This window comes from Euleptes europaea, chromosome 15 (assembly GCF_029931775.1).
Source record: "Euleptes europaea isolate rEulEur1 chromosome 15, rEulEur1.hap1, whole genome shotgun sequence".
Lineage (NCBI taxonomy): Eukaryota > Metazoa > Chordata > Lepidosauria > Squamata > Sphaerodactylidae > Euleptes > Euleptes europaea.
Genome location: NC_079326.1, coordinates 57,155,283 through 57,180,787, shown reverse-complemented (window position 1 = coordinate 57,180,787; position 25,505 = coordinate 57,155,283). Strand labels below are relative to the sequence as shown.

At 44.0% G+C, this 25,505-nt stretch overlaps 1 protein-coding gene across 1 annotated transcript; it reads left to right on the top strand.

Moving 5' to 3' along the window:
- Window positions 1-3,640: 3,640 nt before the first annotated feature.
- Window positions 3,641-24,795, top strand: STK17B (serine/threonine kinase 17b). The gene is made up of 7 exons (XM_056861486.1): window positions 3,641-3,764; window positions 12,258-12,470; window positions 16,312-16,456; window positions 18,505-18,631; window positions 20,763-20,811; window positions 22,681-22,860; window positions 24,516-24,795. The coding sequence occupies exons 1-7, from the start codon at window positions 3,643-3,645 to the stop codon at window positions 24,793-24,795; spliced, it is 1,116 nt and encodes a 371-aa protein (XP_056717464.1). The 5' UTR covers window positions 3,641-3,642.
- The last annotated feature ends 710 nt before the right edge of the window (window positions 24,796-25,505 follow it).

The following is a 25,505-nucleotide window of genomic DNA, read 5'->3' as shown; positions in this document are numbered from 1 at the left end:
GTTTGCGGTGAATCTACAGTAATATTGAAGTTTTATCATACCTAGCTGACAACTTCAAAATAAAAACATACAGTTCCACAGACATCAGTGTTAACGTTAATATATAGTAAAAGCTTTTAAACCTCTTTTAAACGATTAGTTTTAAATTACGTAAAGAAGAAAGAAGGCCGTCTCTATGTTCTACTGGTTGTGTGCTGCTTGGGACATGTGTCCTCCCCACCCCCCCGGCATCTAATAGTCTTGCTTTGAGGCAGTGGTTAAATGATGGAATGTTAGAAAACTTTATACCTCTAAAGAAGAAGAGTTGTTTTTTATATGCCGACTTTCTCTACCACTTAAGAATCAAACCAGCATACAATCACCTCCCCTTCCGCTCCCCACAACAGACACCCTGTGAGGTATGTGGGGCTGAGAGAGCTCAAAGAGAGCTGTGACTAGCCAAAGGTCACCCAGCTGGCTTCATGTGTAGGAGTGGGGACACAAATCCAGTTCACCAGATTAGCGTCTGCTGCTCATGTGGAGGAGTGAGGAATCAAACCTGGTTCTCCAGATCAGAATCCACTGCTCCAAACCACCGCTCTTAACCACTACACCACGGTGGCTCCCAGAGACAGAGGTTCACTCTTCAGTGGAACTGGCTTTGCTTATAATATACATGCTCCTTTTGTGCTTGCTGCTGAGGTTTCTGGCCAGGCTCTTTTTTTGAGGCTTTTCTAGCTCTTCAAGGTAGGTTGGAATAGCCAAAATAAGATCACACGGGACCCCCCAGTGCAGCGGTAGATTATAGCAATATAATCTGGTGCAACCGGTCAGTAGTGAATCTTGAACATTCTGTAATTTGGCTGCATATGTTCAATACATCTAGCCTTAACAAAGCCTTAAATAAGACTGAAATTGCTAAATGTAGCACTTGAGTAGGTCAGAAAGGCTTCTGTTCTGCAGAATCTGCAAAACAAATGTAGAAGAATGGAACAGTGCAGGAAGGTGCCTTTATAATGGAATGAGACTGTAGTCCATTGCAACGATGATTCTAGGTATCTTGCTTTTACTGCATTGTGTTTCAAATTTGGGATTCTATTTTACTTTCAGTGCATTCCTAAGGAGAGTTACTCCAGTCTAAGCCCATTGAAATGAATGGGCTTAGACTGGAGTAACTCTCTTTAGGAATGCACTGTTAGTCTAGGCAGTTGTGGTTTGCATTGTCTGCTAATTCTGTAATCCTAGTCCAGTTGCATTGTTCACAGGATGTCTTATGCAGTATGATTACATTACTTTTCTATTCTGTAATTCACCTTGAGTCTCAGTGAGAAAGGTGCAATATATAAATCTTATATTCTAATGGAAAAGTCACCCAAATCTTTGGATACTTCAGTTAAGGTGACTTGAGGTGTGAACGGGTAAGATAGATCTTTCCACAAATCTGAAATCTAAAAAAAAAAGGATTGGAGAGTTTTAAAAAATTGAAAATGATGAAGGAGCGCCTGCAGCTTTAAGTAGTGGATTTCCTCAGTGGCGGTAGCTAGGCAACCACAGATTCCAGGCTTCAGTTTCTGTGAGTAAAAGGCAGCGGGAGGGGGCATAGCCCTTTCCAGTAGGGTTTCTAGGTCCCTCTTTGCCACCAATCGGCTGGAGGTCAGTTGTAATAGCGGGAGATCTCCAGCTAGTACATGGAGGTTGGCAACCCTACTTTCTCAGGCTTATTTTGGCCTTTGAGGGAGGATTCACTGGGGCCAGGCTTGGCTAGGATTGCCAGCTCCAGATTGGGAAATTCCTGGAAATTTTATGGTTGAGTCTGAGGAGGGCAGGATTTGGAGAGGGAAGAAGCCTCAGCAGGGTATAATGCTATAGAGCCCACCCTCCAAAGCTTTTTCTCCAGAGGGACAGATCTCTGCCATCTGGAGTTCAATTGTAATTCTGGGGGATCTCCAGGTCCTACCTGGAGGTTGACAACCTTAGGCCTGGCAGCCTCTGGGTGACTTGATGCCACCTGACTCAACGAGGCCTAACTGCTTGCTACTGGTCGACAGCAGCCAGTGTGCTATAGTGGTTAGAGCTTCAGAGCAGGGTCTGCAAGACCCAGGTTCAAATCCCCATCTTACTTTGGAAGCTCACTGGTTGATTTTGGACCAGTCACATGCTTTCAGCCTAACCCACCTCACAGGGTTGTTGTGCAGATAGGAGACTAATGTAAGCTGCTTTTGTCCCTAATGTGGAGAAAGACTATAGTTTTCCAAGGTATAGGCTGCAGGGAGAAGGAGACGGAAAGCTTAAAACAGAACTGCAGGTAAAGATAGGTTGGCTGTTGGGTGGGAAGGAGACAGTGTTGCCAACTCCAGCTTTGGAAATTCCTGGAGATTTGAGGGGTGGAATCTGGGGGGTGGGGTTTGAGGAGGGGAGGGACCTCAGAAGGGTATAGTGTGATAGACTCCACCCTCCAAAGCAACATTTCCTCAAGGGGAACTAGCATTGCCAACCTCCAGGTGAAGATTAGAGATCTCCCGGAATTACAACTGATCTCCAGATGAGAAAATGACTGCTTTGGAGGGTGGACTCTATGGCATTATAGCCTGCTGCAGTTACTCCCCTCCCCAGTCCTCACCCTATAAAGGCTCCACCTACAAATCCCCAGGAATTTCCCAACCTGGAGCTGGCAACCCTCAGGGGAACTGATCTCTGTGTGGGATCCGTTGTGATTCTGGGAGAACTGCTGCTGTGTGTGGCGGGGGAGAGCAGGTGGGTGGCTGGGAGGGCGATGGAGGGCAGAAAGAGAGTGATGGGGTGTGGGGGTAGAAAGAGAGAGAAAATGACAGGCATGGAGGAGAGAGAGAGAAAAGGGGTGAAAGGCGGGAGAAAGAGGGAAAGACTGAGGGAAATGGGAGAGCCCTATGAGCAGTGGTTAAAATGCTTAGGGCTGTGTAGCTTGGAAAGAAGGCGGTTAAGGGGAGACATGATAGAGGTCTATAAAATTATGCATGGTATGGAGAGCGTGGAGAGGGAGAAGCTTTTCTCCCTCTCATAATACTACAACGCAGGGTCATCTGCTGAAGCAGGAGGGTGAGAGATTCAAAACAATGAAAAGGGAGTATTTCATCACACAATGCATAGTTAAATGGTGAAACTCCCTGTCCCAGGATATGGTGATGGCTGCCAACTTGGAAGGCTTGAAGAGGGGAGTGGACGTATTCATAGAGGAGAGGGCTATCCATGCCTACTAGTCAAAATGGATACTAGTCATGATGCAGACCTATTCTCTCCAGGATCAGAGGAGCATGCCTGTTATATTAGGTGCTGCGGAACACAGGCAGGATGCTGCTGCTGCAGTCGTCTTGTTTGTGGGCTTCCTAGAGGCAATTGGTTGGCCACTGTGTGAACAGACTGCTGGACTTGGTGGACCTTGGTCTGATCCAGCATGGACTTTCTTATGTTCTTAGTAGGGAGGAAGCAAAGGTGGGGGGAATGGGATAGCTGCTCTTGCAAGTTCTTTGTGGGTCCCCACTTGTAAAATATATTTTTTAAAAATGAATCAATTATTCCATTGAAGCTGTAAATGTCAGTAGATTAGGAATTCACTGTACTTGTTCAATTATTGCTTTGGCAGGTGAAGATTTGTAACTGGTCTTGGAGTCATCCTATGCATTGACTATGTCCAGGAGGAAATCAGAAAACAAAAGCCCTCCGGGCTTGCTGCCGGCACCTCTTCACACGCAAATAAAGATGGATAACTTCCACAATTTCTATGAAGTCGAGCCCAGAGAGCTGGGACGGTAAGAGTATTCTATTCTTTGGGTTTTAATTTAGCTCTGAAGTGATCCCTGTTTAAGGCCCACATCTACAATAATGAAGAATTCAGTAGTTGGATTGGTCAGCACCGTGTTTCAGTGCAATGACTTAGGCTGCTCAGTGACAAAGAGACGCCCTCTGAAGGAGAGCAGGGCTCCGAGGGATAGCCCCGGAGTCCATTGTAGCCGTGGGCGCACTTCTGTTTTGCCAGGCTTGCTGAACCGCAGCCAGCAAAACCACTTCCTGCCTCTCACTCTTTCCCAGGCCCTCGCTTTTGGCACTGTTCTTGTTTAGTTAAGAGGAGGCCGGGGGAAGAGCACGCCTCTGGGTGCTTCAAGGTAAGGCTTGGAAAATTATTGTTCTGGTCTTCAGGATTGCTTCTGAGATATTTGTCTCAGTTTATAACCGAAGGACTGCAATGATGATTACCGGGTGGCTGGCGTTGGCAAACCTTCCTGGCGGCTCCCTGTTTCTGGTTGCCCAACATAAAGTGCATTGAAGAGGGGGCCAGGATTTCCCTTCCTGCTGTGCTGTGCAGGGGAAAGATCCTGCCCCTCTCCCAAATTCTGCAGTGTGTTCACAGAAAGGAGACCATGTTCTGCTTCACTCTGGACCTGGAGGCCACTTGAACCATATTAGGAGAGATTCTCACTTCTTCTGAATGGTTCAGAAGCCTAGAGCGAAGTGAGAAACGTGCATCTTCTCAGAGGACCCAGAGTCCTCTGCAAATGCAAGTGAGCACCAGTAGAAAGTCCCAAGGGCAGGAAACAGTCCATTTCTCAGTTACCAAGTGAGTGGAAAGGATATTGTCGAAGGCTTTCACGGTCAGAGTTCATTGGTTCTCGTAGGTTATCCGGGCTGTGTAACCGTGGTCTTGGTATTTTCTTTCCTGACGTTTCACCAGCAGCTGTGGCCGGCATCTTCAGAGGAGTAACACTGAAGGACAGTGTCTCTCACTGAGACACTGTCCTTCAGTGAGACACTGTCCTTCAGTGTTACTCCTCTGAAGATGCCAGCCACAGCTGCTGGCGAAACGTCAGGAAAGAAAATACCAAGACCACGGTTACAAAGCCCGGATAATCTACGAGAACCAATGAGTGGAAAGGGTCTTGAAGAAAAGAAAGTCAGTACTGCAGTTCCTTTTGTGCAGGAATATTGAGTGCATAGGATTCTTTTCTTAGTCGGCGACTTCTCTATATTTTTTAAAGTGAATATAGTATAAAACAAATGATTAAGAAACAATATATATATACCCATCAGATATAGAATGAATATCGGATTTTGCACTTCACACACACTTTTGTGTTATCCTTACAGTGTCCCTGTACAGTAAACCAGCATTATTATCCCCATGTTACAGATGACGGACTGAAGCTGGTTTCTCCTGGGCCGCTTAGTGTGTCCATGGTGGAGGCAGCATTTGGGGAGGGGCTGTGGCTGAGCGGTAGAGCATCTGCTTGGCATGCAGAAGGTCCCAGGTTCAATCCCTGGCATCTCTAGTTAAAGGGACTAGGCAAGTAGGTGATATGAAAGACCTCTGGCTGAGATCCTGGAGAGCGGCTGCCAGTCTGAGTAGACAATACTGACTTGGGTGGACCAAAGGTCTGATTAAATATAAGGCAGCTTCATGTGTTCATGTGAACCTGGAATCTCTGTGCCTACAGCTCACTCTCTTGGCCAGTACGCGACATCAGCTGCCCGTAGTGTGGAGTAATAATAGGTTGAAGAAACAGTAGGCTGGAATGTCGATAGCTGGATTTCAGATTGATCTTAGCAGGCTGTCCTTTCTTTTTTCTACTGAGGATGGTCGTCTAATATTCTGAATTTAAACCCTTTCAGTTCTAAAGATTTATTTGCATTTTGAATATGTGGTGGTCTTGTGTTTAGTGACTTTATTGCTAGCTTGAGGTATGTGATACAGCTTTTGGACTTGTCTGTCCGTCTCCCTGTTTTACAATGTATGCATTGCCATTCCATTGGCTCAAGGTAGCTTTAGATATATAATACTAATCTCCCATAAAAACATATTTAAAACCACAATACGAAACTAACTTCAAACAACTTGTGCAATACACTTGGTTGTAAGTAGCATTGTGCTTTCTCCAGTCTTTTTGCCTGTAGCTTCCATTCCTGCCACTTTTTGATATAATAAGAGCTTTTACATAGTTTACTTCCTACATGGGTATTGGTTCCACCATGTTAAAGATTGTGTGTAATACAATACATTAGTCAGATTCAAATACAGCAGGGAGTGCCAACTGGTAAATAGTTCCTGTTATTTATTTGACCCACTGGGTTTTTGTCACATGCCAAAGCGGAACCTGCTGAGGTGGGCATCAGATCAGAAGATATAAAGAGTGGGTGGGAACAGAAAAGTATTGCTTATGCTCATGAAAGGAGCAGGGTCTTTAAGACACCAGGTTTTGAGGTCAGTTTAATAGTCTAACGGGTGACAGTTGTTGGGGGTGCTGGAAGAAAGATATCGACAGTATACATGGGGCTGTTCTCTGGTAACTGAAATAATCCATCTTTTCTTCTATATAATGCTAATAATAATAATAAGTAGTTCCTACGGGAATATGCAAACTCTATGTTTCAAAATTTGGCTCACTCACTTTTATCAGTACAATTGCATTGGTAGGAAAGTCACTTGAAACTACCAGTAAAATTGCTAATAGGTTTCTTAAGGTCAACTTCTGTTTTCTTTTCCTTCGCATAATTCATTTGCTGACTTCAGATTGAGGTATCCTTTTTTTCTCATTACAATTCAGTGTTTACTTGAAGCAGTCTCTCCCCCCACCTCCACAGCTGCTTTATAGTGAGGTCCAAGAGGAATTACCGAAAAATACATTTTTCTTTAAGAGGAAGCAAACATGAACCCCCTGAACCCCCTGCCATTAAAAAAAAAAAAAATCTACATCATTATACTTGTGTAGAGGTTAGTTCTGTGGCAGGCAATGGCAAACCATCTATGAATGTTCAGCCAAAAGAGAGAGAGAGAGAGTGAGGGGCTTACCGCACTTTGTATTTCCAGCGATGTATTAAGAGTTTGGAAATGTAAACAAATCTGTTCGCACTTTCAATATTTTCCCACTGATTTATTAAGAGTTTGAAAGTGTTTTAAAAAATGGTGTTCGTGCTTACTTTGGCCCCTTCAGCTGTGAAGACGTCTTCCAACCGTTTATTGGCCGTGGTATCCAAAAACCCTTTACAAGTGGTGTATTGGTTTGCTCTGTTTTGTCACTAATAATGGGGTCTATTCCCACTTTTCCCATGTGCCCCGTGTAACGACCCGGGGTGCTTCTCAGCGCGGCGGCAGGACCCGTGAGTCTGGCGAGAAGCCCTCACCCCCCCCCCCAGCCCAGCCAGCCGCCCTTCTTTGAGGCGCTTCTCGGCGTGGCAGCGGCGGGCCCCGGGAGTCCGGCGAGAAGCCCTCCCACCCCCTTCCCCGGGGCGTCTGGGGGTGAGGCGGGGCAGTCTACCCTGGAGAGTATCTCCCATTCGCCCGTCCCCTCCCTCCCTGGGCTTCTCGGCGCCGTGGCGGCAGGCCCTGGGAGTCCGGCGGGAAGCCGTCCCGCCCCCCCCATCCCAGCCAGCCGTGCTGGAGTAGAAGAGTGCGGTAGGGAACACATCGGAAACGATTTATTATATAACGTTGTCCAACTTTAAAAAATCCCCTAGAAGGCTGAGTGCAGTAAAGCTCAGAGAGAGAGAGAAAGAGGTCGGTGAACTATAACAGACTCTTTCAAAATAGATTGGAAGTGTCTTAAGAGAAGTTAAGTGTGTGTGCTTCCTGTGTCAGTAAATTTGTTGAGATTCTTTAATGTCTTTGTTTTGCAGATAAGGTTGTCATGTGGGAATTCCACCACTTGTACAAGTCTAAAAAGGATCCTTGCTTGATTTAAAAATTTACAATGGCATTGTAAAATAGTATTCTTTGTGATAATTGGTTCTCAGCTCTGGCGGCTTGGCTTAAAGTCCTTTCTTGGCTTGAAGTACTTTCCAAAAGTAATCCGGGACTTTTTTTAAAACTCTGAAGATTTTTAATAGCTGGGTGTTAGAGAAATATTTTACTTGTATATGTTTAATGTTTTAAATGTGGACATTAAACTGTTTACATATCTTGATCCTAAGAGCTAATGGTGAGGCAGGAATTCAAAAGTCTGAGAAAGTATAAAAATGCTTTTTAAGCCCACACAGTGCAATTTTTCACTTCGGTATCTTCAAGGGCCTTAAAGATTCTTTTTATACCCTTCCCTGCTGTATTTATGGACACTCCTGTAAACATCAGTACTGAAATACGAATCCTGGGTTTTATGCATTCATTACCTGGCTAAGAGAATACATTTCCCTCTACTTCCTGAAAGATCAGTGTGGTTTTTAAATAGGATGTGGCTATCTTCTAAAAACCCTATCTTGTAAACATACATTTTTGTTTCTGGTAAGACAGCAGCCGTGACCTGGATGGCCCTGGCTAGACTGATCTCATGAGATCTCAGTTGCTAAGTAGAGTCCGTCCTGGTTAGTATTTGGATGGGAGGGAGACCACCAAGGAAGTCCAGGCTTGCTATGCAGAGGCAGGAAATACCAACCCACCTCTGAAGGTCTCTTGCCTTGAAAACCCTATGGGGTCACCATAAGTTGTCTGTGACTTGACAGCCCTGGGCACACACAAAGAGGCAGCATTGCATGACTTCTCGAGAAAGGTTGAGATCAGGCTTTTAGGTGAAGACTTCACCCAATTTAATGTATAGGCAATCTTTAGTTGTGTTGTGCTTCAGTTTATCTGTTTGCTTGAGAGTAAAATTTGCCATTATTCTACTTGTCTAGAACCTTTTGAAACTTTGGCCTCCCAACATGGTACCAGCTTGTAAACGTCCTCCCTTTTTCTGACTTTTTGTTGCTTCCCTAATGTAGGCCTTTTGGCCAGCTGTTGTTGGACAAATACCTAAAGGCAGCCATTCTCAGAAATGCATAGTAGAAATTTTCCAGTGCTTGAAAGAGAGTTAAATTCTGTTTGAAAAGATGAGTGAACCATCACAACTGTGGCCTTATCATGCCATGCACACTTCTTAGATGTGCTAAAATTATAGTTTAATCCTGTGAAGAATTGCTTTTATTTAAGCCCCTTGATTTCATTTAGTTTAGACTGGTGTAATTAGGGGAAGGGCTGTGGCTCAGTGGTAGAGCCTCTGCTTGGCATGCAGAAGGTCCCAGGTTCAATCCCTGGCATCTCCAGTTAAGGATCTGGCAGTAGATGATGTGAAAGACCTCTGCCTGAGACCCTGGAGAGCCGCTGCCTGTCTGAGTAGACAGTACTGACTTTGATGGACCGAGGGTCTGATTCATTATAAGGCAGCTTCATGTAGACTGGTGTAATTCTGCATAGGCTTGCACTGTTAGCAGTTGTAACAGTTTTCAGTCTCTGTTTTTTTTCACTTAAACTTATTTATTTACTTCATTTATAACCTGCCTTCTTCTCAATGGGGACTCAAAGCCACTTTTATACTTCTCCTTTTTTCCTAACTACAACCCTTCGAGGTAGGCTTATTTGAGAGTGTATGACTGGCTTAAGGTCACGTCACCCAGCAAGCTTCCATGGCAGTGTGGAGATTTGAACTTGGGTCTCCCAGGTCCTAGCGCTATCCTGTAACCACTGCACAATGCTGGCTCTCTAACTTAATGTGAATGTGAAAAGGGGAGGGAGAATAAGTACATGCTATATTGTCTTTTGGTTTTTACAAGAATTATTTCAATAAAAGTAATTTCCTTCCATTTGTTTAAAGCAGGCTTGACTTTCCCCCATCACTTTATTTGTTGCTGTTGAGGCATAAAATTAATATGGGGTACTTTTAAAATTTTGTTTACCAAACACATCACAATAGATATGCGAAATCTGATAATACTCTATTTAGGCATGATTCTGATACATATTTTCTGGAAAAACCACATAACTGGCTATTTCAGTCCCCGCCACTCCAAACTGTATGAAAATGTTTGGTTATACCACCTTTTCCCTAATCATTGGGTTGAAGGAAAGCAAAGAAAAAAGGCAGTAGTTAACGCTCCCTAGGCCAGGTTACAACCCTCTGGTTGCACGCTAAAGGTGTAATAACATCCTCATTTGGTGCAAATGAGTTGAAGAGCATGGCCTGGCAAACTCGTATACCATTCCAGATTTTGGAGCCTAAGATGAGATGATACAAATTGAAAATGTGAGGATGTAATTATGGATGAAGAGCCAGAGTGGTGTAGTGGTTAAGAGGGGTGGTTTGGAGTGGTGGACTCTAATCTGGAGAACCGGGTTTGATTCCCTACTCCTCCACATGAGCGACGGACTCTGGTGAACTGGGTTGGTTTCCCCACTCCTACACATGAAGCTAGCTGAGTGACCTTGGGCTAGTCACAGCTCTCTTAGAGCTCTCTCAGCCCCACCTACCTCACAGGGTGTCTGTTGTGGCGAGGGGAAGGGAAGGTGATTGTAAGTGGGTCTGATTCTTTCTTAAATGGTAGAGAAAGTCGGCATATAAAAACCAACTCTTCTTCTTTTCTTCTAATTCAGCAAAATGCACATTAAAAAAAACCTCCTTCTGTTATTTTTGAAGGCATTCTTTTCCCCTAGATAAAAATCTCCTCTTGGAGCGCTTAAGACAAACTTCTCGTCATTCTTATGGGAAGCATTTTAAAGCATAAAGGGCTTAACCTGCTCTGTATTTTAAAGAAATCAAAGAAATGTACTGGCATTCAAACTGTGTCAGAGGATGGGGTGAAGCTTAATTAAATGCTTTTACAGCATGTTAAGATGCTGGGATAAAAGGCCATGTAAACACAGAACCATCTTCTGTGTAGCAGGTATCTAGATTTGCACAATATTTAAAATGGCAGTTGTAAGCATCTTAATCACTAGCACAGCTTTATTGCCTGTGTTTTGTGATTCGTTTAAAAACCATGGCGTCTGAACATTTTGTCTTTGTTGTTCAGTGGCAGATCTTCTTAACTGAAAGTTTTGAATTCAGAAATTCAACACTTGCATGATTTCATGAATGGTAAATTCAGTTTTATTGGGTGTCTAAGATTACAATCCTGTCAGCAAATTAGGCTTCTTAAAATCTATATATTTCAGTAAGGTTTAAGCAGCCTTAACTGCATGCTAGACTGCAGTGTTGTGGAGAGCTCTTCCTCACTTTCAAGAGGATGTAACCCATTCAGAACAGGGGAGGGACTGTGGCTGAATGGTAGAGCATCTGCTTGGCATGCAGAAGGTCCCAGGTTCAATCCCCGGCATCTCCAGTTAAAGGGACTAGGCAAGTAGGTGATGTGAAAGACCTTTCTGCCTGAGACCCTGGAGAGCCTCTGCCGGTCTGAGTAGACAATACTGACTTTGATGGACCAAGGGTCTGATTCAGGATAAGGCACTTCATGTGTTCATCTGTTCAACAAATGGACAGGCTAAGTGAATTTGCAATGTTTACAGTTCTTTATACCTTAGGCTGCTTCAGCACAAAGTCTTTCTGTGCGTGCAAGGACTCCCCCCCCCCCCACACACACAGAGCGTGATCTCCCCACCTCCTTTCCTCCCCTCATGGCAGCCCCCTGAAGTCCTGTACCTGGAAGAGATGGGACCTCCTTGGAGCAGGATGGGGGTCTCAGGGTGCTGCAGGGGGAGGGGAGGTGGGAAAAGCATGCTCTGTGTGAGGAAGTCCTTGTGCTCACAGAAGGGTTCATCTGGATTCAAGTCAGAAGCAGGATGAATACAGAACCATGGAGGCTCATTCTAAAAGTGCTACTGCAAGGAAGCCAAGCTGAAGCCAAACATCTCCAGCTTGGAAGGCTTTAAGAGGGGAGTGGACATGTTCATGGAGGATAGGGCTATTCATGGCTAGTAGTCAAAATGGATACTACTAGTCATGATGCATATCTATTCTCTCTAGTATCAGAGGAGCATGCCTATTATATCAGGTGCTGTGGAACACAGGCAGGATGCTGCTGCAGTTGTCTTGTTTGTGGGCTTCCTAGGGGCACCTGGTTGGCCACTTTGTGAACAGACTGCTGGACTTGATAGGCCTTGTTCTGATCCAGCAGGGCTTTTCTTAAGTTCTTATCTCTCTGGAATAGCCTTGCTCTGTATTCAGGACTGGGGCTGTGATGGAACAGGGTGAAAAGACTTAAGATCTGATATGTGAAGAGTGCAGAAGCCAAGAAGGAGGATCATTCTACTAATGGAAAGAGCACAGGCTTTTGACATTCAGGGCAATAATTGTGCCAAAGCTGTTTTTGGTTTCTAAATCTGCAGCAGTCCTAGCTAAGGTTGAGAAGGCAAACCCACAGATGCCTGGAAAAAGTGTGACCCTACTTGCACTGCGCCACAGCTATGACAAATGTTCAGATACTTGGGTTTTTGTATCTGTTTCTAATTTGACTGCAACATTAAATAACGAATGTGATACTTCATAAATGCTCTTTTTTATCCATGACAGAGGAAAATTTGCTGTGGTCAGAAAATGTATTGCAAAATCTACTGGTCAGGAATTTGCAGCAAAGTTTCTGAAGAAGAGGAGAAGAGGCCAGGACTGCAAAGCAGAAATTCTTCATGAAATTTCTGTACTAGAACTAATGAAGTCAAGCACTCGTGTAGTAAATCTCCATGAAGTCTATGAAACGACAAATGAAATCATCTTGGTGCTGGAATAGTAAGTATGCATTGTGTCACTTTTGGGTAAAGTAACTGCTAATGTAATTGTTTTTTGTTTTTGTTTAGTTTAGTTTTTTTGGCATCTGGTGACTAAATATAGCCAGAAGGACAATGCTAAGTAATTTGTATGCTGTAGTCTTTGGCTTTGTAGGATTTGGATCTTAGTTCTTTGTCCTGAATTACCAGTAACTCTAACATCATTGATCTCCGTGTTCTTGCTTATTGTACACCTGAGGAATGACTAACTTTTTATACAAGTTGCAATAAATAATGAGCCTGCTGTATATGGTACCTGTGTATCTCAGTGTTCTGTCTCATACAAATGATAGGGAAAAGACATTGTTATAAGAATGGTGAGCTAAAGCCTATGTGTAGCCTCACTTTCTCTGTCTCTTAACTGAAAATGGTCAACTTGTCTTCTGCGTAGTTGTCCTTCAAGTGCTGCGGGAGACCAAAGGTGTCAAACGGCTCGCATAGCTATCAAAAGTAATTAAGAGAGATGCTAGGCAAGAGTTCTCAGCTATTTCCTTGCGGTTCTGAGGCACATGCCTCCACCTGTTGCTGCGCTGGTATCTACGGCTATTCTTCCATTTAGTCATCATGGCTAATTGTCAGTGATGGACCTCATCCCCCTTTTAAAGCCATTTAAGCTTGAGGCCTTCACTACATCCTGTGGCAGTGAATTCCATGAGTTGTACGAAGAAGTACATTTTGCTTTTCTGAGTCCTGCAAATAATTATTTGGAGGTCAATACGGTAATGTTCACCACCCCCTTTCAGTCGCACACCTTAATGTAGTGAGGGGGTTTGTGTCAGCGAAGCTGGGAGCAATACCGTAAGGGGGTTGGACTCTGTCAAGAGGCTAAACTCCTAGCAGGGTCACTCAAGGCGGAATGGTCGCAGCTGAGACACCAGACTAAGATGCATCCACCCCCTTCAGGGATCATTGGCCGCATCTGCAAAAGAGAACAGGCATGTTGTCTGTTCATTTATTTGGCCATATTTTGTTGCAGCTCTCGTTTCCTTTACATGTTTTTGTTAGAGTACCATATTTGCATTCAGAAGATGGATTTAATGTAACTGAAGATCAGATACAGCTAGTTTTATTTGATAATAAATTTACTGATGTGAATTGCTGTCTTGAATAAAGAATGGTCTACTTAAGGTTTTTTTTAAAGTCATTGTTGTTTGCACCTTTTTTTAAATGTCAGCTTGACCGTTTCTGTGACTTACCAAGTTCTTGCTATTCAGTGCTGGGTGCTTCTGAGCACTTCCACTTAAGTGTAATTTCCATCTTTGCCACTCTTAATAAGTTCATAATTAACTCCGTGTCACATTTGCCCGTGAGAAATGTCTTGTAACTTTTGTTTCCTATTACCCGAAACCTTCCAGCATCTTATCTGTGTGTGTTGTGTGGCTGCTTTAATCACACATGCATGCACACCCACACACTGTGTCCTGCATTGAGCATGGTACTTAAGACAAGCTGTGGTGAAGTCAACTTCCAGGAAGCCTTCAAAGTGAAGGAAGTGACAAGGCTTCAGAGGAACAAGCGAGAGATTTCAGCTTCCTTTCTTCCGTTTGGCAGAGATCTTACAGGGCATTGGCTTGCTGATGAATTCTATGTGAAAGAGGAAGGTGACTTCACTGGATCCCTATTGTAGGCGGGATGAATTGTCAAGTGCAGCACCTTAAGGAACACTTGTGTGGACTGACAGTAGTTTAATATCTTCAGAACACACAGTATTGACTCCTTTGAAATATGGCAAGGTCCTTTGTGGTGGCTATTGATCTTCTTATTGGAGATGAATCTTTTAGCCACAGTCACAGGGGTCTGGAGACCAAGTCCTATGAAGAAAGATTGAAGGAGCTGGGTATGTTTAGCCTGAAGAGGAGGAGACTGAGAGAGGATATGATAACCATCTTCAAGTACTTGAAGGGCTGACATATAGAGGAGGGTGCCAAGTTGTTTTTTGTTGCCCAAGAAGGTCAGACCAGAACCAATGGGTTGAAATTAAATCAAAAGAGTTTCCGTCTAGACATTAGGAAGAATTTTCTAACAGTTAGAGCAGTTCCTCGGTGGAACAGGCTTCCTCGGGAGGTGGAGAGCTCTCCTTCCCTGGAGGTTTTGAAGCAGAGGCTGGATGGCCATCTGTCAGCGATGCTGATTCTATGACCTTAGGCAGATGATGAGAGGAAGGACATCTTGGCCATCTTGTGGGCATGGAGTAGGGGGTCACTGGGGGTGTGTGGGGGAGGTAGTTGTGAATTTCCTGCATTGTGCAGGGGGTTGGACTTGATGACCTTGGAGGTCCCTTCCAATTCTATGATTCTATGAGTCATCTGGAAGTTGTCACCCTGGACTTCTGTGAATGGAGCTGTCTGGTGACATTCTGTGGAACTTGTCTTCCTTGCCAGAGGTCTTTAAAAAAAACGTCTCAATAAAAGCCGCCAGGTTCTCTTTATCGCCGCATGCCCTCAACCACAAAGAATTTCTACATGGATCTATAATCTGGTGACATTTTTGCACATCTGGATTAGGGATCTCTCCCCCCTTTTGAAACCCCCTGGGTTTGGTACAAACCCAGTTTAAACTCTCCAGCCAAAGCACAAAAGGAGAGCAGAGTAGCCAATTTTGTTTTGGTCGCTCATGCGCGTACCCTGGGGGGCTTGCGGGAGGTGCTCTGTGCCCTTTCACCAGAAACAGGGTGTGGGGCAGCCTCAGACTATCAGAGTGTACCTGTACAGGAACAACGTGGCTGATGCCACTTATGATATCAATACTAGATCCCTGAAAATGGAAGTAATGTTCTTATTACCCCTTCACAGGGCTTGATCATATTGTAGCAGTAGTAAACCTGCCAGGCCGGTGGTCTTGTTTCTGTCGCACTGTGGGGTCAAGCCTGCCTGGAGCAGAACCTGATCCTGGGATTACTTATTGAAAGGCATCTTTTTTTCAGGCAGAGCGCATGTGGTCACCCATCCCTCCCAGGCACAAACAACTGCAGTTGGAAAGAAATTCAGAAACCGTGTGTGTCTCTGTGTGTAAAAACACTTAGTACATGTGTAGGAATCCTTGGACGCAGTGGGAAGAAAGCAAACACTGCAGCAATGAATTCTGTCAGTGCCATTTCTGCGGTTGTGGCAAAGTCTTCATTTTGTTTCTGGAAGTGTGTGTTAAATGTAACAAGTATGACTGCTTCAGGGAAGGTATGTGACTGGACTGCCAAAATCAAAATGTATTCCAGAAAATACAAGGGCTGCATTTTTATCATTTCCTGAAAAGTTGTGGTAGATGAATAACAGTTCATAACAGTCCAAATACTTTTTTTTAAAGGTACGTAGCTGAAAGAGGGTTCAGAGCAAAATGTCTTGAGTCACTTGTAGAGAACTCCACGAGCCGTTTCTAGAAAGCTCTCCCTTCTGTGGAGAATCTTAATGTTGCTTATTGTCACAGTTGGTTTCAAAGGTTGTGCTTACTTTAGAAATAAAATATCCATTTCCTTTACAGCCTCGGTGACATGATGTACTGAATTATTTCTTTGTTTTCTGGTATCTGTTGGAGTTCTGGAAAGACTCCCTGAATGACCTCCCTGAATACAAAGTTTGCATGTGATTTTGCTTCTGTCACTTCTTTCGCGTCACTTTTTTGTTTTTTTTACTGTTGTGCTTTTTCCCATGGAGGGACAGAAGATCCCTTTTTTAACCTTTTCCTCCAACTCCACCATTATTCATCACAGGCAACAGAACTGTTTACTTCCTAGTTAGGATTAACCTCTGAAATTGGGCCTTCCTCTTCTGAAAGTAATATGTTTAAAATCTTTTTATTTAATGTTTCAGTGCTGCTGGAGGAGAAATTTTTAACTTATGTCTCCCTGACCTAGAAGAAACTATAGAGGAAACTGATATTATTAGGCTTATACGGCAAATTCTCGAAGGCGTTTGTCACCTGCACCAGAACAATATTGTGCACCTTGATTTAAAGGTAATATCGTGCATGAATGTTTAAATATGATCCTGATGCCTGAACTTGTATCGATGCTCCTTTTACACCAGCTTGGTGTAGCGGTTAAGAGCTGCGGACTCTGAACTGATGAACCGGGTTGGTTTCCCCGCTCCTCCACATGAAGCCTGCTGGGTGACCTTGGGCCAGTCACAGTTCTCTCCAAATTCTCTCAGCCCCACCAACTAACAAGGTGTCTGTTGTGGGGAGGGGAAGGGAAGGTGATTGTAAGCCTGTTTGATTCTCCTTAAAAAGGTAGAGAAAGTTGGCATATAAAAATCACCTCTTCTTTTTCTACTGTCTGCCCCCCTCCATACCTGTCATTTCTTCTGTTTTGATGCCTGGGGGGCCTTTCCTGCAGGACTCTCACTTTACCAAAAGGAGAAATTAAGTTTAGTGCAATGTCGGAATCTTTAATAAGAGAAATTATTGCAATATGGCTTTAAAACAAAAAGTCATGCTATTCACATAGAAATGACTTCTCTCTAGTTCATGATATGGCGATGTGTCTTGGGACTACAGAAGTCTGTCTGACAAAATTTTCTATATTTTTATTTATATACTTTGTTTATACCCCCACCTTCCTCCCCGTTTGGCACCCAAAGTTGCTCACATCAATCTCCTCCATGTTACCTCGCCTTGTGAGGAAGGTCAAGCTGAGAGTGCATTACTGGCCTAAGGTCACCCAGCGAGTTTTCCGTGGCAGAGTGGGAATTTGAACCTGGACTGACTTTCCATACCACGTGCAACAAAAGAGCTGCAGTGGCCATGACGTTACCTACTATGAAAGTTTACAGCATGGATTGTAGTCCAGCTTCCCACCCGCCCAGGCTTGGTTCAAGAAGTTAAGTCTAGCGTATGTCCTTTTTCATGAGGCAGCCCCATTGTTGTTTGCTTGGGATCCATAGTGGTTGTGAAATGAGCCGGCCCAAAAAGGAACTCTTCACATGAATGTTGAAGTCATGGATGCTTTGATTATGTGTGGCTCTTCAAAATATACTTTAGTGCATTGCTAGTTACTTACATGTTGAGGACTCTACAAACAATCCTCCAGAACAACCGCCTGGGATGTCTCTGCCTCTGCCAAATCACAGCAAAACAATTCAAGGCTGACTTTGGGGCCCGAGTAGCAGCTTCCTGCTTTACCTAGTCCTGAACTTCAGAAGTCTAGCACAAATGCCCTATAGTGCTGACAGTTCGTCAGGAAATTTTACCTCCTAGACCTCAGCCTGAATGATATAGAATGGAAGGGAGTAGCTGTTTAAACGTCTCCCTTCCCATGTCATATGGGAAAATTTCACATCTACGGTTCCTAATTTAATTCCAGTTCCTGGATGCTGCAAATTGTGGGGTGGGGACTTTGTCCATTCGTGTCTTGAAGAATTTAGGTAGAGAGAGGGTGTGGTGGAGTGGGGGGGTTGGTTAGGATTGGATTCAATAGTGTGTTTCTTCCAATCCTAATTAATTTCTTCAGCAAGGCAGAATTATGATTATTGGAGATCCAGCGTGGTGCGGTGGTTTGGAGCGGTGGAATCTGATCTAGAGACCGGTTCGATTCCCTACCACATGAGCGGCAGAGGCTAATCTGGTGAACTGGATTTGTTTCCCTGCTCCTCCACATGAAGCCAGCTGGGTGACCTTGGGTAGTCACAGCTCTCTCCGAACTCTCTCAGCCCCACCTACCTCACAGGGTATCTGTTGGGAGGGGAAGAAAAGGTGATTGTAAGCCAGTTTGATTCTTCCTTAAGTAGTAGAGAAAGTCGGCATATAAAAACCAACTCTTCTTCTTCATCATCATAAAAGTTAAAACAATTCTGAGAAACACCTTGAGATTTATGTGTGAATTACTATCTTTTTAAAGGACGAGTTCTCTGGCCATCTACACTGGTAGTGGTAATGCTGTATGAATAGGATTGTACTAGTCAAGTCATGTGCAAATGTCTCTGAAGAATAGTTGTAGTTTGTATCACTTGCACAAATTAGCGTATCCTAATTTAGAATGCTGTAATGTTTCTCTTTCTTCCTAATAGCCTCAGAATATTTTGTTAAGTAGTATACGTCCACTTGGCGATGTAAAAATAGTTGATTTTGGTATTTCTCGGAAGATTGGCAATTGCGCTGAACTCTGTGAAATTATTGGAACCCCTGAATATCAAGGTATGGTTCTTTCTGTATACTTTCTTTTGAATTTTCACATGTGGGTAATTAATTTCCTGGGTGCGGCACTCCTTAGACACATGAGAGAAATCCCTTTGCCACCTTGTATATAAGGCAAGGAGCAGAACCCTCCTCTTTTCCAGCTGCTGCCTGCACTAGTCAGGAAACATGGATCCCCTCACTTAGAGAAGTATGACTTTAAAGAGATTAAACGTCTGCTAGCTTCCAGAGTGTAAATTGGAGACTATTGTATTAAGCATATGTTACTTGTCCATGGGCATGACCAAGGTGGCTAATGAAACAGATCATAGGAATTGTACCAGAAGGACACACTATTTTTATTATTTTACATATATCAATGTTACTATGGCAGCAGTCATAATAATGAGAGAACAAGAAGATGGAGGGCTGGTTTCTCTCCCTCTTGCCGATACTCTTGCTGTCTCAGTTTGCTGCTGTCCAGCTTGGTATAGTGTTTAAGAGCGGTGGACTCTGATCTGGAGAACCGGGTTTGATTCCCCACTCCTCCACATGAGCGGCGGAGGCTAATCTGGTGAACTGGATTTATTTCCCCACTCCTACACACAAAAGCCAGCTGGGTGACCTTGGGCTAGTCACAGCTCTCTCAGCCCCACCTACCTCACAGGGTGTCTGTTGTGGGGAGGGGAAAGGAAGGTGATTGTAAGCTGGTTTGAGTCTTCCTTCAGTGGTGGAGAAAGTCGGCATATAAAAACCAATTCTTCTTCCAGTGACTACAGCAGGGACCATGCAGAGGGCTGGTGATCCCTTTTTCTGCAGAGAGATGCTCTTGCTAGAACCACCTACCTTTCTAACGAGCCAATAATGTTCTTCCAACATGCAACATTCAGAAGTTTGTGGTCAATAACACTTGAGTTCACCATTCAAAAAGCAGCACTCCCAGTCATGGGGATAGAGCCTGTGTGCCTCCACTTCATGCGCACACTGATGCTGTGCTTGCAAGCTGGTGATCCCTATCAGGCCAGCGCACCCATGCCCACTTCCTCTTTATCCCCCCTGATTTCAACGCGTGTTATGTCTGCAGAGGGTTGCGGCAAATTCAGGGAGGAGTGGCTCGCAGGGCCGTTCTCACGCACCTCCCCTGATGCGTGTCGATTCTCTGGGTTCAGCTATAACACTGGGAGTTTGTGAACAGAGCTCCAAACGTGATTATTTCCTTTAAAAATGTCTGCATGTGGCCCCAATTCTGATCTGGACTGTAACAGAGGGGGTCTCCAGCAGTAAGGGCAGCTTTGGTCCTTCCCCAAACTTCCCGATCTGAAAGTGCCTCAGGGAGTTGCTATTTACCCTGTTGGGGCCAACGTAAGAGTACCACACTGGAGAGCCAGCATGGTGTAGTGGTTTGGAGCCGTGGTCTCTGATATGGAGAACCGGTTTTGATTTCCCACTCCTCCACATGAGCAGCGGACGCTAATCTTGTGAACTGGATCTGTTTCCCCACTCCTACACATGAAGCCAGCTGGGTGACCTTGGCTAGTCACAACTCTCTCAGCCCCACCTACCTCACAGGGTGTCTGTAGTGGGGAGGGGAAGGAAAGGTGATTGTAAGCCGGTTTGATTCTCCCTTAAGTGGTGGAGAAAGTTAGCATATAAAAACCAACTCTTCTCTTCTTCCTTCCCCCTCCCTCCCTCCCTCCCTCAGTACCTGCATGTTTGCCCCAACAGGGGAAAAGGCCCAGGGAGCTGTTATTTCAGGTGGCAGAAATGGCGTGTTATTTCATACCCCTCCCCTTGTGCCACTGTTCTCACCTCAATTGGGCCTCCACAGATGGGATTTTTAAGGTGGGGGACACTGGAAGTTCAGTTCATGGAACTCCCATCATTGCATGTATTTTAGCCCTGTGATCTGCCACGACAGAACAGTTTACTCCTGTGCTCCTCTGTATGTAGAAGTTAGAAGAATCATACGGACTGGCTACTTTTAAATGTCGAACAGGAACTTTCCTGCTTCCAGTCCTCTGCCCTTGTGTAATAAAGTGGTATCAGCGATCCATTAAAATAACTTCCAGGTGTATATTTAGTTTGTTCATCATGCACGTGATAAAAATACTTTAATGCTATACTTAATGTCCCTTTCTTCTCCCCTCCCCAGCACCAGAAATCTTAAGTTATGAACCTATTACTACGGCGACTGATTTATGGTAAGCCAACTTCTTCTAAAACAAATTGAAAGAATTTAACCATTCAGGCTGAAGAGTTAACAGTGGTTTACAGGAGCTGTTTTTCCCATGAAGCCATTTGTGGTCCCGATGTAAATACCTTTCCTATGGGATACTGTTTTTCCTGAGTTTTCTGATTTTTGTTTGGTTCCTATGTCTCCCATAGGAAAGGTATTCTTGCCATTTATTAAAGGAGTCACTGGTAGGATGGAGAAACTTTTGAAAAAACATAACCTACAAACGGTGTTTAAACCCACCAAGAAAATACAACAGATGCTACGATCAGCAAAAGATAAAAGAGACCCCCTCACCTCTGCAGGAGTATATCGTATACCCTGCAGTTGTGGACAAGTTTACATCGGGACCACAAAACGCAGCATACAAACAAGGATAAAAGAACATGAAAGTTACTGCAGACTTGGCCAACCTGAGAAATTAGCAGTGGCTGAACATGGACTGACACAAACAGAACACAGGGTCTTATTCCAAGACACTGAAAGACTGGACAATTCTACCAACTATTTTGTCAGATTACACAGAAGCCATTGAAATTCATAAACATCAGCACAACTTTAACAGAAAAGAAGAGAGTTTAAGAATGAATAAGGCTTGGCTTCCTGTCCTAAAAACCTCCAGACTAACAAAGACTACAGTCAACAATAGCCATGCAGATTAGCCTTGGATTTCACACATTAACAGATCACTTCAGGATACAATGGTTCCATATTAACATACCACACCCTCATTAGCACATTATCTTGATACTTACAGGACAATGATTAGCCCATTACCTTTGATACTTTTTGCAGGACAATGATTCAGCTCAAACCCAACCCCTTTATGACTGTATATTACTCTTCCTACACACTTGACACTGAGAGACACTGTCCTTCAGTGTTACTCCTCTGAAGATGCCTGCCACAGCTGCTGGCGAAACGTTAGGAAAGAAAATACCAAGACCACGGTCACACAGCCCGGATAACCTACTAGAACCAATGAACTCTGACCGTGAAAGCCTTCGACAATAGCTGACATTGAATCTTCTAGATGACTTCAATATGACAAAGCATAACCCATAGAAATGCATAGCAAGGCACCTTTTCGATTTGACTGGTTCTTCTGGCCCGTTGGGGTTTTGAGAAGACATCTTTGCCACAGCTGACATGAAGTTCAAAAACCACAACCACTCCATGTTTCTGTTGGTAACAGACTTCAGACAAATAACATTTTGTAAATAATACTTCATATTCAGCTACTGAGTATTAAGAATATTTTGACATAAACTGAAGGCACTTGCTTTAAAAGTGTCTTAAAAAAAACACTTGTCATTCGTCTTATTTCATTACATTCCAACATTTGTCAGAAATAGGATCCCATCTTTGCCAGACAAATGACAGGGTTTTCCCCACCTTCTATTTTCAGAGCCTTTTTCTTAATCAGTGTGCTTGATTTTCTTTTCTAAATAGACTGTAAATATGTGAATCTATTACATGTTGAGTCTGATACAAGGCATGCAAGGCCAAATTGTCTAAATTGGCCTTTGGAGAGTGATCCACAAGTTTGGGGTGTTTTGTTAATGGTGTGGTGCTAGCCAAATATTTTAATAGTTTAATATTTTAATGTTAGTATTTTATGTTTGTTACCTGCTTTTATGTTTTTAACTCACCCATAAGTGCGTCATGTAAGTCATCTGGCTACACTAAAAACTCTTGGCATACATGAAATGGCATCCTAATAGAGCCATATGAAACCCAGTTCTTTAAAAACCCTGACTTTTTACTGTTTAGTATGGACAAATGTTTTGTCTTCAGTTACAAGAATGAGGGGGAAAAACATTTTCTCTTGTTTCAGGAATGTAGGTGTAATCGCATACATGCTGCTTACACACGAGTCTCCTTTTGTGGGAACCGATATTCAAGAAACGTACCTCAATATTTCTCAAGTGAATGTGGATTATTCGGAAGATACTTTTGCATCAGTCTCGCTGTTGGCCAAAGACTTCATTCAAAAGCTGCTTGTTAAAAATCCTGAGTGAGTAGGTGGCTTTCAGGGAAGACTTGAATGGAACCTTTGATTGCTGCTGTGGTGTAAATGCATGGAATAATAAGCAGGAGCCTTAAATTGTATGGGGAAGGCTATTTTTGTTTGCCTCTGGATCACTAGCTGAGTTTTGATTTTGTTTTAAATTGCCATAATTCTGCTGATATTTTCTGAGCACTCCATTGGATTATCTGCTTTGACAAGCCATTAAATCTGCCAAGTCATAAAAATACCCCCCTTTCCCCTGAAGGCGTGTAAGGCCCTCAGAAAATCATGAAGGATAAGTTATTCCCCTGTTCACTCCACCACGACTTTCTTCATTTTTTCCTGATACTTTCTGTCCAAATAACATTTTTTCCCTTTGCTACAAGGTCTGTGTGTTCTGTTTTCGACTATTATTTTCCCCTGCTCCTCATGTGGCGAGAACTAATATGCATGTGATAAGATAGCACTGGGTGCAGCAAGCTCTTTTTAGGATTTGGTATACGTGTAATTTTGCTTGTCGAAAATTGAGATGTACTTTTAAATCTAATAAATAGGACAATTTGATATGCTAAGTTATAAAGCCGTACATTTTATGTTGAGGCAGTAAAAAGAAAATAGTTTAGTCTTTATAAGAAAGCGTTGCTTGTTTCTCTTATTTGAGAGAAGGGGTGGGGTTCCACAGCTTTAAAACTTCCACACTTTCCTCATTGCTGTTTCTCCCCCTTCCCATTATGATTTGGGATTCAGGAATCTTTTTGTTCATCTTCGTGGCTTCTGTACAGCCACGCATGGGGACGGCGCACGCGAGACTTTACAAGCTTCTAGAATCTTTGTCTCTCCCAAGAGCGCTCCCCCTCTCATCGGGTAGCGACAGCCTTCCCGCCTAAACTGTCACGTGGCCAAAGGGAGCGGGAGGCGCTCTTTCCCTCCGTTCTTCCCTTGCCGCTGCGGAGAGAACAGCGTTTCTTGATTTTCCTAAGTGATTTTGAGAATGGAAGGTTCTAATAAATAATAATTGTATTATCCATTACGAAACATATCTCGCCACTTCTGTGCCCCTCTTTACAATCCCAAGCAACCGCTAGCAGAATTTAACTCTGTGGGCTGGATGCGAGAGTCTGTGGGGAGCAAGGGAGAGAGACCTGCCTGGTGTCCCCTGGTCCCTAGGGTTGCTGAGCCGGTGAGGACTAATAGTCCCGCAAGCCAGATGGCTGACTTACAAAGGGGTCACAGTCTCCCTCTCCTTCCATCACCCCAAGAAGGTGACCTTGGCCTCCTCCCTCCTCCACACCAGTGAGATGTAATGGTTTGGAGCGGTGGGCTCTGATCTGGAGAACCGTGTTTGATTTCCCACTCCTCCACATGAGCGGTAGACACTAATCTGGTGAACAGGATTTGTTTCCCCACTCTTCCATATGTAGCCAGCTGGCTGACCTTGGGCTAGTCACCCACTCTCAGCCCCACCTGCCTTACAGGGTGTCTGTTGTGGGGAAGAGAAGGTTATTGTACATGGGTTTGATTCTTCCTTAAGTGGTAGAGAAAGTCAGCATATAAAAACCAACTCTTCTTCTAAGTGATCACTTATCCATGTTTTCAGTGACTTGTGTAACTTTTGTGTAACGTTTTAAACATGTGCCTCTCTGCTTTTGTTTGTTTTAAAGGGAGCGACTCACAGCTGAAGCCTGTCTATCTCACTCCTGGCTGCAGCAAGGAAACTTCTTATTGTACAGCCCTGAAGAAACCCCCAGTTCTCCAACACACGATCATATGCACAAGTGCATAGAGGAGAGAAATAATAACAGGCTGCTATGTAACGCGTCGTGCAGCGGGCGAAAAGATAAGGAGAATATCCCGGAAGACAGCAGTACAGTCTCCAAACGGTTTCGCTTCGACGATTCTTTGCAGTACCCCCAAGAATTCACGACGGACTTTGTATGTTAACCCAGGCAGTGCTCCTGCAGGTTGTGGGGACTGAATTTAGGGTTCTGATCTCATCCGGCGGCACCAGGTTGAGGCTTGCCCACGCCTTGCGCCGCGGCTATGCTGGGAATGCACTTTCAGCGGCTGGGCTGTGTTGGCCCTTCTCTGGGCTGCCACTGCTGGCGGTGGGTTTGGCTCCTAGAAACAGGGGTCCTGGCACCGGAAGTGCCTTGTCTGTGGAGTCAAACAGGTAACCAGTATATTTGCACTTCTTACATTTTGGTCCAAAGAGTGGCTTTTTGGTGTGTTTATAAATAAAGTTGGCGATCGGAGGAAAGTATCATTTTGAATGTTAACCAATAAAGCCTACCTAGTTAAAAGCACATCCTAAACCATGTTTTAAGCCAAAGAGTGTCCTAACAATGCATGTACATATTATATTTGTATCTAAAGCTAAAAAAAAAAAGTTGGCAAAGGAAAAAACCCTGTTGTCCTCTGTTAAAAAAGTTCAGATCTGTGATGTGCTCCCTGTGATGTGCTCCCTGGTGCTCAGATCTGTGATGTGCTTCCTGGTTCTCAAGCTATTCGGATGGGCTTCTGGAACTATAGCAAAGTCCTGGGCTTATTTAGTCAGTCGTGACTTCCCTGAGGTTCAAGGGGGCTGACTGCCAAGTAAGTGTACTTAGCAGTGTTGCCTTAGACTATTTTCATGAGGAAGGCTCAAATCAGTT